Source organism: Brassica rapa, chromosome A03 (assembly GCF_000309985.2).
Source record: "Brassica rapa cultivar Chiifu-401-42 chromosome A03, CAAS_Brap_v3.01, whole genome shotgun sequence".
Classification (NCBI taxonomy): Eukaryota; Viridiplantae; Streptophyta; class Magnoliopsida; order Brassicales; family Brassicaceae; genus Brassica; species Brassica rapa.
Window position 1 is genome coordinate 9,353,269 of NC_024797.2, and position 14,866 is coordinate 9,368,134.

Genomic DNA, 14,866 nt, shown 5'->3' on the forward strand with positions numbered 1-14,866 from the left:
TAAAATATATCCCGCCCGTAGGGCGGGCCGACCCTAGTTTTGCTATATAAAAAGTCGCAAATCATTTAATTAACAATTTACATCGATGAACTTATGTAATCAACTAATCATACAAGAATCAAGATTAACATATGAAAATATAATTAGATCTTTGTCAAAAATAATAATAACTAGGATCATAATAATAATATAAAAGAACTACGAACACTAACATGGTTGATTTACAATATTATTGACTAAATGTGGATATAGTCAATAGGATTGCAAATTCACAATTTTCCAGCAGTCCAGCTGCAAAACACTATTAAAATTGGATGTGGATGAAATTAATTAATATATTTATTGAAGATAAATCCGTTGGACCAGCCGTGGTTTCATATTAGTTGGAATGTAGCTTTTAGATTCTTCATGTAGCTAATTTCTTACTCAAAGGTTGCTTCTCTTATTAACATTCAAAATCATATAATATATATTGTTAAAATATAGCAACTAAAATGACGTGAGGAACTTGTGGATATAGTAACAAATCATGAAACGCCATGTGGTAGTTCATATCTCCCTATAAAGACCAAACGGTTCTGTTTTCTTTGGCTACTAAAGAAATAAACATAACATGGAGGGTCTAATTCCGTTTGTTTATAGAGCCGTCATGCAAATCCGTTACCGCGACGAGCTTTCTTCTTCTTACTATGTTCGTCTTCCGGGCGATTCAGGGCGGTTCGGATCGGGTCTTGGATCTTCGTCCTCTTCTTCGGATACAGCGTCGTCGAAGACCACGATCACTACCACTACGTTTGCTGTTTCCACTGGAGTTCAGTCACCCGTTCACCGTCGGGTCGTGACATGATGCGAAGGGAACTTGAAGATGCGCGTCAGTGAAAGAGTCCGTGACTTTGTAATAAGTAATTACTATTGGTTAGGTTAAGTGTCTGATATTTTTATGAGTTATGTAGGGTTTGGACCGGTTGAATTCCTGATATGTAATAAGGGTAGGCAGATTGATTCTCTAAGCGTGGGATTTTCAACCAAAGGGTAGTCTCATGCATGGCTTTGTGTATGTGTGTTTTAAGTGACTTTTAATTGTATAAAAATTATATGAATATTTGATATACTCTTGAGAAATTATGGGATTGTGGTTTTTTAACGTTGATCATGTTCAACGTTGTGTACACTGTAAAGTATGTACTATATATGTCGTTTGTCTATGATCTATCAAATTTAAAACATGTACTCTAATGGTTTCTCTATGTTATACCAATCATAAGAATACTTATCTTATTTTTTGATCTATGTGTATTCTAACTTCTTACTTACGTTCTAGTGTTCACACAGTTTATAACATAATAATATTTTATTATTTTTTCTTTATCTACGGACTTTAGAACCTACATATATGTAGTGTGTTTTTGGTCAACCACATATATAGTGTTTATAAAATATTAATCCAAAGTCGTGCAAATGCATTACAAAACCATACAAGTTTGAAATTTGATCAAACTATTCCCGATTAGGAGATCTTACCTTGGAGGACTCTTACTGGCTTTCAGAAAAGCCTCCTTATCTTCTATAGTTCTATGCATATTTCTTATATATATATATATAATCTCAATTTATGTAATATATATTTCAATTGCATTTATTACAAAGAGAAATTTCAGTTCTACCACAAGTTTGATACCACTTTTTAAATTTACTATTAATGAATGACTATTTTCATAAATATCTTAAATTTGTGATAAAATTACACTAAGCTAATATTTTTAATATTTATAAAACATTTATAAACCCAACCCCAAACCTTTAATTCTAAACCTTATAAACAATAATCACTAAATCCTAAACTCAAATATTAGTATATTATTTGATTGGTGGTATTTAAAAAAAAATAGTATTTCACTTGTTGTGTTTCTAACAATTTCTCATCTACAAATTAGTTCTCATGGAGATTCCCGTAATATCAACAATTCTTAAACTGTCTAAAACACATTTCATACGCAAATCCCCTTTCAGAGATCATTTGTTAAGAGAATAAAAACTCAAAGCATCTCAGATGGGGGATTTTAATATGAGTCTCTTAAATTAAATCAAAACGTAACCATAAAAAGATATATTATATTTAAATGTGAATATAATTTTCAAAATTTTAATTTATTATATTTTTTTAAAATGGAGATATCTTCATGAAAGTGATGTAATATGTCTTATTAGGAAAGAAATGTTAACAAGTTGAACTTGAACAATACTTTAGTTTTCAAAAAAAAAAGTTGAACAATACTTACGCACTATAGTGACAGACTCTATATTAAACGATCGAATTAGATACTTTCCACGTATCACTTTGATGATCACACTAGAGTCCTAGACATTAGCAAAGAGGACATATTAAACCAACGAATAAGCTACTACCACGTAAGGTCAATATCTGACGTGGCATAATTAAGCATGCGAGAAAGAAATCAATTTCGCCACGAATCTCCCGCTTCTGTCGCTTTTCCTTAGTATTTTTAGTTTTGTCTATTACTATTATTATTTATTTTATTTTTTAGTTTTGTCTATTATTAATGAGTGAGGAAGTTGAGAAATGCTGTTTGCGTCTGAACCAAAGAGCAGTAGCGATCTTGAACTCCATCTCCTCTGATAATGGCTAACGCAATTAGATTCTTTGAGCTCAACACTGGCGCTAAGATCCCGTCGGTGGGTTTGGGAACATGGCAAGCCTCTCCGGGTCTTGTCGGTGATGCCGTGGCCGCAGCTGTTAAGGTTCGTCTTTCTTGGTAAATTTCTGATTCTATGGACATATGCTAAAAGTTAATATCGGAGATCTCCTCAACATACTTCTTCATATATTTTCTAAACAAAAAGAGATTTCTCTATTTCTGTTAAATTTTTTTTTTGCCTTATGCTTTTTATTGTTTAACAATGCTTTATGTTGATTGATTTGTTCATTTAGTTTTATGTCGTAATTAAGTGTACAACTGAAGCTGTTTTATCTTGATTGGGATTGTAGATCGGATATCGTCACATTGATTGCGCTCAGATCTACGGCAACGAAAAAGAGGTAGAATGAAACACGTAGATGCTTGATTTAATGGATCTTGCATTTACCGATCAAATTAAAAAAAAAAAATTCCTTATTGATTCTCTTTATGGCGAAAGTAACAACAAACATGTGTGTTTATGCATATCAATGATCTGCTTTTTAATTACATTTTTAATTTTTTTAAAAGCTTGTTGCCTTTTTTTCTTTTGCAGATTGGTTCAGTATTGAAAAAATTGTTTGAAGACAATGTAGTGAAACGAGAGGAGCTGTTCATCACTTCCAAACTCTGGTATTGTGTTTAAAATGTATACTCCTTGATTAATAAATGTAGTTTTCAATCATTGCATTTTCATATCAAGGTGTACGGATCATGACCCTCAAGATGTGCCTGAGGCACTAAAAAGAACTCTACAGGATTTGCAGCTTGACTACGTCGATCTCTACTTGGTAAGCATGCATCATTTCAATGGTACAGTTGTGCACTGAATCATATTGATTCAGATGTGGGAGGACTAGCTAACGTATATAGTGTTGAAACTTGTTTATATTTTTTGCTTAAAACCTAATCTGTATAGCATTTCTGCTCACGGGGATTAATTTTTATAACGGGTTGATTATTGAGTAACAAATTTGTTTATGATTCTTTTCAAGATACATTGGCCTGTACGGATGAAGAAAGGTTCTGTTGGAGCTAAGCCCGAGAACCTTATGCCTGTAGATATTCCTAGCACATGGAAAGCGATGGAAGCACTCTATGATTCGGGCAAGGCACGAGCGATAGGTGTAAGCAATTTCTCCACCAAGAAGCTAGCTACTCTCTTGGAGTTAGCTCGTGTTCCTCCTGCGGTTAACCAGGTTGAATGTCATCCTTCTTGGCAACAGACTAAGCTACGAGAGTTCTGCAAATCCAAAGGAGTTCACCTCACCGTAAGCATCACTTTCTCTGCCTTGTGAAAAAAATTGCACCATACATTATACACTTTATTTGAAATATTCTTGTAGGCATACTCTCCATTGGGTTCTCCAGGAACAACGTGGCTCAAGAGCGATGTTCTGAAGAACCCTATACTGAACACTGTTGCTGAAAAACTAGGAAAGTCTCCTGCTCAAGTCGCACTTCGCTGGGGACTTCAAATGGGTAACAGTGTGCTTCCTAAAAGTACCAATGAAGGAAGAATTAGAGCGAACTTTGAGGTTTTTGACTGGTCAATACCCGATGACTTGTATGCCAAGTTTTCAGAGATTGAGGAGGTACGGCTACATCTCCACTTAGTTCATTTCATTTCATTATGTAACATAGTTCTCCTGCTTTTTATTGGCTTTGTCTACGTTAAGAGTTTTGTGTGTGTTGTGGATTAAATGCAGGCTAGGTTATTGAATGCTTCCTTCTTTGTTCATGAGACACTGAGCCCTTATAAGTCTCTTGAAGACTTATGGGATGGCGAGATATAATACTTCAGATGATCTAATTGTTTTATCAATAATATGGAGGCTTTTGTGTCTTTCAAACTTTTCAGTTATTCATGAATGTTATGTCCCTCCAATGATTTACCATCAGATTTGTTCCTATTTTGAATTTTAAATAAAAAAGATTAATAAGCCAATTAGAAATTCGCAATATACTATAAGTCATCTAAAAACGGCAGTATGATGTTGTATATGGTGGCGAACATACCAATCAAAATCTCTACATTCACATTGCATTAGAGCTAGACTGTCTAAATGAGAAACTGAATGCGTCAGTGTGTCATTAAATTGAAGTTTGGAGATACTACTATGTTCACATCGAAAAAATAAGAATGATAACCATTCTTCTTGTTGTCTAACCGATTTTGAAAATTGAGAATTCAAGTATTCCTTTTATAATTCTTATATTTACAAATATGATTTTGTAGTCGAGGTCTTTTTGGAATACATAAACTTTGGTATTGAAGCCGTATTCTACTTATCTCTACATCAATGCCACAAAGCAATTTGCAACATGTGGCTATGTAAACCGGAAATACTTCACTTCATATCAAATTATTTCTCTGTCGTGTTCAAAAAATATTAACGGTACAATTTAAAAATAGTGATAGAGATTTAGAACTTAGTAGCTTCATCCAAATATATGTCTAAATTTATTTTAATATTGTATAAAATATAATTATTATTTTAAAAATCTAAATCCTAATTTATACATCTATTTTATTAAAATATTTGTTTTTTAAATAGGGATTATGTTAACCGTTATACTTTCAGATACTAAAAAAGGCTCTAGGAGACATAATACTAGATACATATTCTCATTATGTCCGTCTAATAGCATGTGCTATTGGAGCGGTCGAACATGGTCTGAATCTAAAAAAAATAAATATATTAAAAAAAAGTTCAAAATAAATACATAACTTTAGTTTAAATTTCAAAATTTTAATGTATTATTAATTTTATAATTTATAATTTGAACATAAACCTCAAATATATATAGATAAAGCTATTAACTTTAAAAAATTATTTCATTACATTGTTAAATATATAGTTAATATATTTATTTTGGAGCATGGTCTTAATATAATTTAAGACGGCTCCAATCTTCATGCAGTTGAAAACAAAACAAAAATACACCATAAGCCATCAACGCAAACGTATACCATGAGATAACTTTTGTATCGAAACGAGACATTTATCTTTTCAGAAAAAAAAAAAACGACACAATTTGATATGACTGTCTATAGGAAATAGCGTGACGGTTTTCAAATGGAATGCCAGTGGCCAGTAGGACGGTCAATTTTGGGTAACGTGACGGAAATAGCGGGTAAATATATTATCCTAATTCACAGGTGTGCACAATCAAATACAGGACAAGGAATTCCAACAATGGGTGGAATACGATAACTTATGAAATAAAGTCAATATTAAAACGAATATTTCAAACATTTCGGCTATTTTGTGAAATTTGGATAACCTTTCAAAAAGTTCTACAAATACTGCGATTTGATATTAGGTTTTATATCAATGTGTTTCGTATTGTTAAAATACTAGATATAACACATGAAATACAACAATTACGATCAAAAAAGATAATTAGAGCTACTCTATAAGAACGAAAAAAAACTAGATTTGAACACGGAAGTAAACTCGTGAAATGGTGTTCACATTACGTTTTATTTCATTTCAAATATGTTTTTTTAATATCAAATATTTAATTTTATGATTTTCTTACTTTAAAAGTGTAGATATTTTAAAAAAATTAATTCACTATATTTATGGATATCTAATTTTCTATTTTCCATATAGACGAAATAAAAATAAATTAAAAATTATTTTAAAAATATATAGTAGAAAATGAATGAAGCCACTTAATTTTTAACTTAAGCAATTTCCCATAAATAAATATGTAAAAAAGAAACCTTGTAAATGAATAATGGTTTCTCGTATTTGAAAAAAAAAAAAGAAATAGTAACTAGAAAACAGCTCGCTCAACATCGATTACGAATTACGGCCGCCCAAATAAATGTGTGGACGGAAAAACGTGTCACTTAGACGATCACAGTGGGGATAGCAAAGAGGATATCTAATCGAACGATAAGATACGCCCACGTAACAAACTGTCAATATCTGACTTGGTTATACTAAACATTTAACAAAACTCAATTTCCCTTTAAATCTCCCATCTCACCACCTTTCAGTGCTTTCACGGTCTCATCCTTTGACAAATGCTGTGTGCGCCAAACCAAAACCAGAGCTCTTAAACTCTTTAATCGCCAAATCTCTGATAATGGCTAACCCTATCAAAGTCTTTGAGCTAAATACCGGTGCTAAGATCCCATCGGTGGGACTTGGAACATGGCAGGCCTCTCCTGGCGTCGTCGGTGATGCTGTCACCACCGCTGTTAAGGTTTGTGTCTATTCATTTAGTTTCATGGTTATTTTCTCCCGAGTTTCTTACATGCTATGGTGTGATTGATGAGTTTTATTCGAAGACCATCTTCAACATATTTCTACTTTGTTCCTAAAAAGAAATATTTATATTTTTTATAGTAGAAAAACTCTAAAATAAAAATGGGTTATACTATATTTTTCTAAATAGAAGAAATATTATTTTTGTCTCTATATCACCTTCGAAACTGAAGATAACTAAGTAATCTTAACCCATGTTGCAGATTGGCTATCGTCATATTGATTGCGCTCAGATGTATGACAACGAAAAAGAGGTAGGTATATAGATGCTCGATTTAGACAAGCTTAGTTCTATGTTCGTGTATCTATCTTAATTAACATTTTCTACCCGTTTTTGTAAAGTACGTTAAGTTTCTGTTATGTATGTATAATTATGTTACGTTTTCTGTGATCTAATTTTACAATTACATATTTAGCTTTTTCATCAAAAAATAATAACATAACTAGCTGACTAAAGATGAATTTGAATTGATACATATCTAATTTTCAGGTCGAATGAATATTTTGGTACTTCATATTTATTTGTGTTTAGTTAGCTAATTATTCTTCTTTTGAATGTTTATTCCTCTTGAAAATTTTAGGTATTTGACCTATTTAGACTTTATTATAGATCATGCTATACTCTAATATATATGTTTAAACATCTGTTTGACAAAAGAAATCATATAAACATACTGCTTGTCTCTAGTCCCAGTTAGGGGCTCTACAGTACACAGTAAGCACGTGGTCCTTAAACTGCTTAACTAAACACATCCTTGAACATTGGGAACAATCATAACATTCTTTTTACACTAGGTTTTACATATGTTCTTCCTTGTTTTTAATACTCCCTCTGTTTCAAAATAGTTGATGTTTTGGTTCAATGCACAAGAATTAAGAAATACACTTTTACCTAAAAAAATAGCATTTAAAATATAAACTAAAACAAATTCAACCAATCATGAAGAAAACTATAAAACATCATTGGTCACACAGTTTTCAATAAAGCTAAAACTAATATAAAATATCAAAACATCAAGTATTTTGAAACATCTAAAACTCTCCAAAACATCATCTATTTTGAAACGGAGGGAGTATCTTTTAGCAAAGAAAAATTGATTTGCTTAATCATTTGTTAATACTTTACAAAACCCTATCATTTTCTAATGATATTCCAAAGATTATTTGTTTTCCAAAGAGCACAATCATAATATTAATATGTGTATTGTGCTTGTCAGCGATCTGCGTTATTAATTGTTTTCCTTCTTGAAGCTTGTTGCTTCCATGTTTTTATTTGGTAGCGTCTCAAGAAATATACTGAAACTTCCTTCTCCTATGCAGATTGGGGCAGCTTTGAAAAAATTGTTTGAAGAGGATGTAGTAAAACGCGAGGAGTTGTTCATCACCTCCAAACTCTGGTATCTTTTGATGTATTGTGTAACCTAATGAATATTCTGTGATTAAAAAGCATAGCTCTCTAATCTTTAATTTTCAATTTGTTTATCATTAAAGGTGTACTGATCATGACCCTCAAGATGTGCCAGAGGCGCTGACCAGAACTCTACAGAATCTGCAGCTTGACTACGTCGATCTCTATTTGGTAAGCATGCATCATTTCAATGGAAATGTTATGTGATAAAATGTGAACTAAGTCTCATGGGGGTTCGACTAACATCAACTAGTAATAAGTAGATTAATTAGCCCACGTATTTAATATATTACTTTAGATCTGATATAAATTCAGATGTGTTATTCCTAACATAAATCTTCAAGAAAGTGTTGAAACTTGTTTATAATTTTTCTTAAACCTAATATGTATGAAAGATTAGTCAGTAAAAATTTATTTATGAACTTCTTGAAGATGCACTGGCCTGTACGGATGAAGAAGGGTTCTGTTGGACTTGATCCCGAGAACCTTTTGCCTGTAGACATTCCTAGCACATGGAAAGCAATGGAAGCCCTCTATGATTCGGGCAAGGCACGAGCAATAGGTGTAAGCAACTTCTCCACCAAGAAGCTAGCTACTCTCTTGGAGTTATCTCGTGTTCCTCCTGCTGTTAATCAGGTGGAATGTCATCCTTCTTGGAGACAAGCTAAACTACGAGAGTTCTGTAAATCCAAAGGAGTTCACCTCAGTGTAAGCATTACTCATCTCACCAATACATGTACATTCTCTATACTTGTGTCTTACTTAATATATGTTTAACTGAATGTTATTTCTAGGGATACTTCCCATTGGGTTCTCCAGGAACAACGTGGTTCAAGAGCGACGTTCTGAAGAACCCTATACTAAATACTGTTGCTGAGAAGCTTGGAAAGTCTCCTGCTCAAGTTGCACTTCGCTGGGGACTACAAATGGGTAACAGTGTGCTTCCAAAAAGCACCAATGAAGGAAGGATCAGAGAGAACTTAGATGTTTTCGACTGGTCAATACCCGATGACTTGTTTGCCAAGTTTTCTGATATTGAACAGGTACGTGTGAATCCAGACGTAAACTTTGTTGCTATGTTCTACCTCTGTTTGATCTAAAAATGAGTGTTATGTATTTGGATTACATGCAGGCTAGATTATTGGATGTTTCGTTCTTTGTTCACGAGACATTGGGCTCTTATAGGTCTCTTGAAGAATTGTGGGATGGCGAGATGTGATATTTCAAATGATCTATTTGTTTTGTCAAATGATAAGAGGTTTTTATGTATGATGAACTTGTAAGTTTATTCATGAATGTTACAGAACAGACATGTCACTACATAAACTTACAATCATATATATTTTCATTTTGAAGTCTTAATTAAAAATATAATTAATCTAATTTTTCTTTTTGCAATGGATATTATAGTCACCTAAAGTCGAAAATGTGATATTTTGCAAATGGCTTCGACTTGTGACTTTGTGAAGCAATACCAATCAAACCCTACATTCAAGAGGTAAAAAATCCAAACGAGTTATGAAATATCGACATTTGAATCATTATTGTATTAAAACCAAAAATAACGTCAATGACAGCGATTTGCGCAATCATGCGACTATGTGAAACTGAGACACATACATATATGTCTGCATTGGTGAAGAACAACACCGAAAAGATAGGACACGCCAAGAAGTAAAGCCTTGATCAGAAAAGGTAAATAAAATATTCTTCATACGGTAGACTCATTATTGGACCGTGTGTGCAAGCCCCTCACATTGCATTATATATATTTACAGTTCTAAATGAGAAATTGAATGTGTCAGTTTGCCACGAAATTGAAATTCTGAGAGGGTACTATTCTCACATTGGAAAAATAAGAATCATTAATCCTTCTCTTTTTTTTTCTGTAAATCTACTTGCTATGAACAAACTCGAATCAAACCAGAAGAAAGCAAATCAAAGAAAACTTATTGAGGCAGATACCCATTTAAAATTTATATATTATCATGTGAATGAATAACACTATTTTAAAGATGGAGAATTTCAAGTACCTTTACAGTCATAGGTTAACAAAGATCGTTCATTTTAGAATTCTTAGATTTACTAATATGATGTTGTAGTCGAGATCTTTACGTATAGAATATATTAAGTTTAGTGTATTAAAACCAGAATCCAAATTAATAACACCGCAATTTTCAAACACTGGATTTTGTAAAACTGAGACAAACACTTATGTTTTTGCATGTAATGGAAAACAAAACCGAAATTAAGACACACCAACGAAAAAAAAAATCATCAGAAGAAGATTATTCTTCATGGAAGATATATTCTTCCGCGACCGTCGTAACTACGAATTGAGCTACCACGGTACCAGTTAGAGCTGCTGCTGCCTGGACGCCTTCCAAAATCCCTCCCTTTTTCTTCTTACCCTTACTTGAATCTTTCTTAGAATCCGCTTTTGGGGAATCCATGTTCATGTACGGATGTTGACTTTGATGCTCATGTTGATGGTGAGGATGATAACCACCACCATAAGGGTATGACCCAAAGTGGTTTCCTTGATTATAATGGTGCGGGGACCACGGTGGCTGCACCGCATGAGGGTCATGCAGGCTTCTCTGCCTCGTCAGCGTTGCATCTGGATATGAGGCATGCATTGGACCGTGTGTACAAAGCGGGTGAGATTCAAAACTGCAGTGCTTGCATTTGTAGAACATTCCTTGGATGTAAACTCGGCAAACATAGCACACACGCGCGGTCATGTGCGCTGGGCTGCTCATCAGGTTAAGCTCATGATCAGGCGCGTGCCATGTGTTTCTGAGGGTTGGAAGACACGTGGCGCAATATTCGTGGAGATCATAGTCGCACTCGTTGCACCGGTAGGTCTTTCCTACGCCGTACAGTTTGCAACCATTGCACGTGTATGTGCCAACAACGTTGACTTCGGTCAAGGGATGATTATGCGTGAAATGGTTAATCGGGTGCCGTTTTGGTGTTCCTTGAGACATCCTCACCTGCCGTTTTGGCGTTTGAACTCTAAGAGCGGTATAGGTTTTTTGAACATTACCAATAGAAATCCTTGCAAAATCAGCAATAGCCTTGTTGCATTATCAATACAAATTTAGTTGACTTTTGGTGGAGTTGACTACTCATACCGAAGAAAGGGTCACCTTTGTTATAAGTTTTCTGTTGCAAATTGCTGATAGTATATATGAATTTAAGTTGAAATGTTCAGTTACATGACTGGTTTTCATTTGGGACGTGTTTTCAACCAACACAATTTTGTTTACAACCAAAACATGTATGTTATACTTTGTTTTAGACCATTTCAACATGTAAATCTCATTAAAAAAATATTTAACAATTTCATAAAAATGATAAATAAAAAATGCAAATGGTATATTAATGATTTAATTAAATTTAAAATATTGAAGCCAACACAAAATATAAGTGGCCAATGAGTTTAAATGAAAAATGTTTTTTTCAATGTCTTCATTTCTTAATAGCTAGATAGTCTACTAAATATGCAATGGATATGCTTTTAGTATCATTGTTGCATCATCATTTATATTAAATTTTACATAATGCATATTGTTCAACATTACACTAAAGAATGAAATATGTACAAGTTGATATTAGGAAAAGGTTGAGATTTGGTGTACATTTTTTCTTGTATGTACTTTAATTTTGTACAGATTTATTTATTTTTAAAACACAACTACAAAATATACAGGAAAATATATGCAAATTTGAATGAAATATTAAGGCCCAAGTTAGAATTTTCACTGAACAGTTTCATTTCTCCTAATGGGCTGTGAAGTACACGGCCCACTTCATTTGATTCATCTTCTTCCTCTCCTCTTAATCAGTTGCACTATCAGTGTCATCTTCGCAGCTCACGAAATCAGATCACCGGAGCGAGGATTCCATCAATCGGTCTCGGAACGTGGCAGTCTGATCCTGGTCTGTTAAGGTTCGTCTGTAATTTCTCGAACGTGTTGTGATTTGATCTAGGTTTTGTTAAGATTAAAGATTCTTAGGACTAGTGTGAAATATTGGCTGAGCATATAAATCTCTTTGAATTGGCCCATACCAGATGACATGATCCAAGTTTTCTGAGAATGGACAGGCAAGTGGATTTCACTCCAAATAGATCAAGAAGCTTTCTCTGTTTTGCTCCTAAAACTGAAAGATGCTTCCTACAGGGTAGGCTGGTGAGAGGCATGTCATTTGTTCACGAGACGAGTCCTTATAAGACTCTTGAACAACTTTGGGTCGGTGAGATATGAGACTCGTCACTGAATGTGCGCAACATGTTCATGGATTTGTCATAGCTATCAGTTTATTATGAGCAGAGTACAGCAACTTGTTTTTTACGGAGAAGCGCAACATTTACTCATAAACTCTCTCTAGTTTAATAAAAGATGGTAACACGTGCATTATGTAAGCTTATTGCAAAGAAGGAATCAGAAGCTAACATAAACAACAGAGAAATATAACATAATGGCATGAGCGATATTAGTTAGGGTCTTAGGGAGATGTCGTTTCAAAATTAGCCAAAAAAGGCATCGTGAGCCGTCTCTGCGATCACATCGGAGGCAACCCCAATCGTTAAAGCCATGAAAATGCCAAACATTTTTTTCCCTGCACTCCGACCAGACTGTTGTCCCTGTGGCTGACCTTGATTTGTGCATCCGTGATTATGACAAGGTAACGGATACTGAGAAGGTTGAAAGTACGGTTGCGGTTGCTGATTAGGATGAAAATACGGTTGCGGTTGCTGATACTGAGGAGGGTGAAAATAAGTTTGCGGTTGATGATACTGAGGAGGGTGGAAATAAGTTTGTGGTTGCATTTGCTGATACTGTGAAAGATGAACTTGCGGTTGCGATTGCGGTTGATGGTACGTAGACGAATTAACACACTCCATATGAACATCTAACCGGCATGGACCACACTTGTACCGCCATGACCGGATCACACCGTGGCATACCATGCACATGTTGCTTGCTCCATGATCACTCAGCTCTAAGTAGTGAGCCGGGTGAGACATGTGGCTCACTTGCTGAGGCAGCTGCGAGCAAAGTGGATGCATGTCGAAGCCGCAAGCCTCGCACTGGTAATAAAGCCCTTCGGCTAATTCATGGCAGATGTTGCACCCACGTCTATCATGGTCCATCTTTGCTGGTTCTTTAAAGACTAACGTGAGCTCGTGTTGGGGATGCACAAAGCAGTGGAGTGTACGGGGACACGTGGCACAGCAGTCGTGAAGATCGTAGTTGCAAGAGGCGCAACGATAGGTCTTCCCAGAGCCGTAAGTGTTGCAGCCATTGCATATGAATCCGCCAAAGTCGTCAACCTTCGTTAAAGGGTGGACATGAGTGAAATGTTGGAGCACTTCTTGTTCTAGTTTCAATGAAGACATCTCAAAATTTGTTTCTAAGAATGGTTAGGATTTGAGAGAGTAGAGGAATACAATTTAGACCAATCCAAACACTGCTTGGGATATATAACAATGAGTCGTGTTACAAAGGGTAGAACTTTTGTTTACTTGTACAGCTATGAATAATAACTAACTTTAACGTACTTGTTATACATATAACGTGTGGTATAGAGTAATTTAGTTGACTGAGTATACATGCATTACTGGTCAATGCATTTGGCCTCTTTCTCATAAGCCACATTTCCTTTTATTAACAGATGGTTTGTGAGGCCTTGGATAGGCTTGAATAGAGAGAAGGTTGTGTTTGAATCCAGTCAGATATAACTAATTAATAAATTAACTATCAAAGCTTATCATGAGATAAATTAAAGTTCAATTGGAAGTGATCTCTGATACGTAGCCACGCACCAGTGGTATCTCCAACTCTCCAAGCCATTGGATTCATCTCAAAGCTCCATTTAACACTTAACTAAACGAACACGGTCACGTTGACTCAGTCGTTTGTAATTAACACGTCTATATTTGTCCCCTACCATATATTTCATTAAAAACAAAAATTGACATTATTGTCACTTTATAAAATTTCAAGTGTCATGTGATGCGAGTATGATAAAAGAACAAATGTTGTTGGTTCACTTGATTTGTATATGCTTTATCCGTTAGATTTTTTTTTTTTTTAATATATATTTGATGTAATCTATTCTATTAAATTAGAAACATGATCTATTTATATAGATTTAGTCCAACTATTTTAATACAATTATTAAAATTTCTTATTAATTATTTAAAAAAAAATATTTTACACAAATATGATTACAAAAAAAAACACAAATATGATTCAAAACACATAAATATGAAAATACAATTTCTAAAAGATATGTCAAACAAAAAACATACCGTTCTTTTAAAGGTGAGTCAAAATCTAGTATATGATTAATTTTCTCTCTCTTTTCGTGGTATGGAGCAACTTTATATCAATATTTACAAATTATTTAAAAAGGTTTGAAAATTCCAAACTGAAGATATATTTACAGAGAGTATATCATACGGACAT

The 14,866-nt window shown here is 34.1% G+C and overlaps 5 protein-coding genes across 6 annotated transcripts; 3 read left to right on the top strand and 2 right to left on the bottom strand.

Annotated features, from left to right (window-relative positions):
- Positions 1 to 170: 170 nt before the first annotated feature.
- Positions 171 to 1,278, top strand: LOC103857733. The gene has a single exon (XM_009134955.3). It carries the CDS (start codon positions 614 to 616, stop codon positions 845 to 847), a length of 234 nt encoding a protein of 77 aa, XP_009133203.1. The 5' UTR covers positions 171 to 613; the 3' UTR covers positions 848 to 1,278.
- Positions 1,279 to 2,514: 1,236 nt separating this feature from the next.
- On the top strand, positions 2,515 to 4,623 carry LOC103857734 (NADPH-dependent aldo-keto reductase, chloroplastic). The gene is made up of 7 exons (XM_009134956.3): positions 2,515 to 2,760; positions 3,008 to 3,058; positions 3,253 to 3,329; positions 3,400 to 3,487; positions 3,692 to 3,967; positions 4,043 to 4,291; positions 4,406 to 4,623. Exons 1-7 carry the CDS (start codon positions 2,641 to 2,643, stop codon positions 4,490 to 4,492), a joined length of 948 nt encoding a protein of 315 aa, XP_009133204.1. The 5' UTR covers positions 2,515 to 2,640; the 3' UTR covers positions 4,493 to 4,623.
- A 1,257-nt stretch (positions 4,624 to 5,880) lies between these two features.
- LOC103857735 (NADPH-dependent aldo-keto reductase, chloroplastic) lies at positions 5,881 to 9,749 on the top strand. Of its 2 annotated transcripts, XM_009134957.3 has the most exons (7): positions 5,900 to 6,917; positions 7,183 to 7,233; positions 8,300 to 8,376; positions 8,471 to 8,558; positions 8,820 to 9,095; positions 9,182 to 9,430; positions 9,520 to 9,749. In XM_009134957.3, the coding sequence occupies exons 1-7, from the start codon at positions 6,798 to 6,800 to the stop codon at positions 9,604 to 9,606; spliced, it is 948 nt and encodes a 315-aa protein (XP_009133205.1). In that variant the 5' UTR covers positions 5,900 to 6,797; the 3' UTR covers positions 9,607 to 9,749. The 2 variants fall into 2 exon arrangements, with proteins under 2 accessions (XP_033144688.1, XP_009133205.1); XM_033288797.1 differs by lacking the exon at positions 7,183 to 7,233 and having other exon boundaries at positions 5,881 to 6,917.
- Positions 9,750 to 10,675: 926 nt separating this feature from the next.
- LOC103860043 lies at positions 10,676 to 11,377 on the bottom strand. Its single transcript, XM_009137654.1, has one exon. It carries the CDS (start codon positions 11,375 to 11,377, stop codon positions 10,676 to 10,678), a length of 702 nt encoding a protein of 233 aa, XP_009135902.1.
- A 1,108-nt stretch (positions 11,378 to 12,485) lies between these two features.
- LOC103857736 lies at positions 12,486 to 14,460 on the bottom strand. Its single transcript, XM_009134959.3, has one exon. The coding sequence runs from the start codon at positions 13,792 to 13,794 to the stop codon at positions 12,922 to 12,924; it is 873 nt and encodes a 290-aa protein (XP_009133207.1). The 5' UTR covers positions 13,795 to 14,460; the 3' UTR covers positions 12,486 to 12,921.
- Between the last annotated feature and the right edge of the window lie 406 nt (positions 14,461 to 14,866).

Excerpts from the sequence above, each read along its gene's own strand:
- LOC103857736 (XM_009134959.3), bottom strand. The coding sequence starts at position 13,794 with ATGTCTTCATTGAAACTAGAACAAGAAGTGCTCCAACATTTCACTCAT.
- LOC103857734 (XM_009134956.3), top strand. The coding sequence starts at position 2,641 with ATGGCTAACGCAATTAGATTCTTTGAGCTCAACACTGGCGCTAAGATC. Across the intron at positions 3,059-3,252 it reads TCTACGGCAACGAAAAAGAG|ATTGGTTCAGTATTGAAAAA; the intron begins GTAGAATGAAAC and ends TTTCTTTTGCAG. Across the intron at positions 3,330-3,399 it reads TTCATCACTTCCAAACTCTG|GTGTACGGATCATGACCCTC; the intron begins GTATTGTGTTTA and ends TTTCATATCAAG.
- LOC103857733 (XM_009134955.3), top strand. The coding sequence starts at position 614 with ATGGAGGGTCTAATTCCGTTTGTTTATAGAGCCGTCATGCAAATCCGT.
- LOC103857735 (XM_009134957.3), top strand. The coding sequence starts at position 6,798 with ATGGCTAACCCTATCAAAGTCTTTGAGCTAAATACCGGTGCTAAGATC. Across the intron at positions 7,234-8,299 it reads TGTATGACAACGAAAAAGAG|ATTGGGGCAGCTTTGAAAAA; the intron begins GTAGGTATATAG and ends TCTCCTATGCAG. Across the intron at positions 8,377-8,470 it reads TTCATCACCTCCAAACTCTG|GTGTACTGATCATGACCCTC; the intron begins GTATCTTTTGAT and ends TTATCATTAAAG.
- LOC103860043 (XM_009137654.1), bottom strand. The coding sequence starts at position 11,377 with ATGTCTCAAGGAACACCAAAACGGCACCCGATTAACCATTTCACGCAT.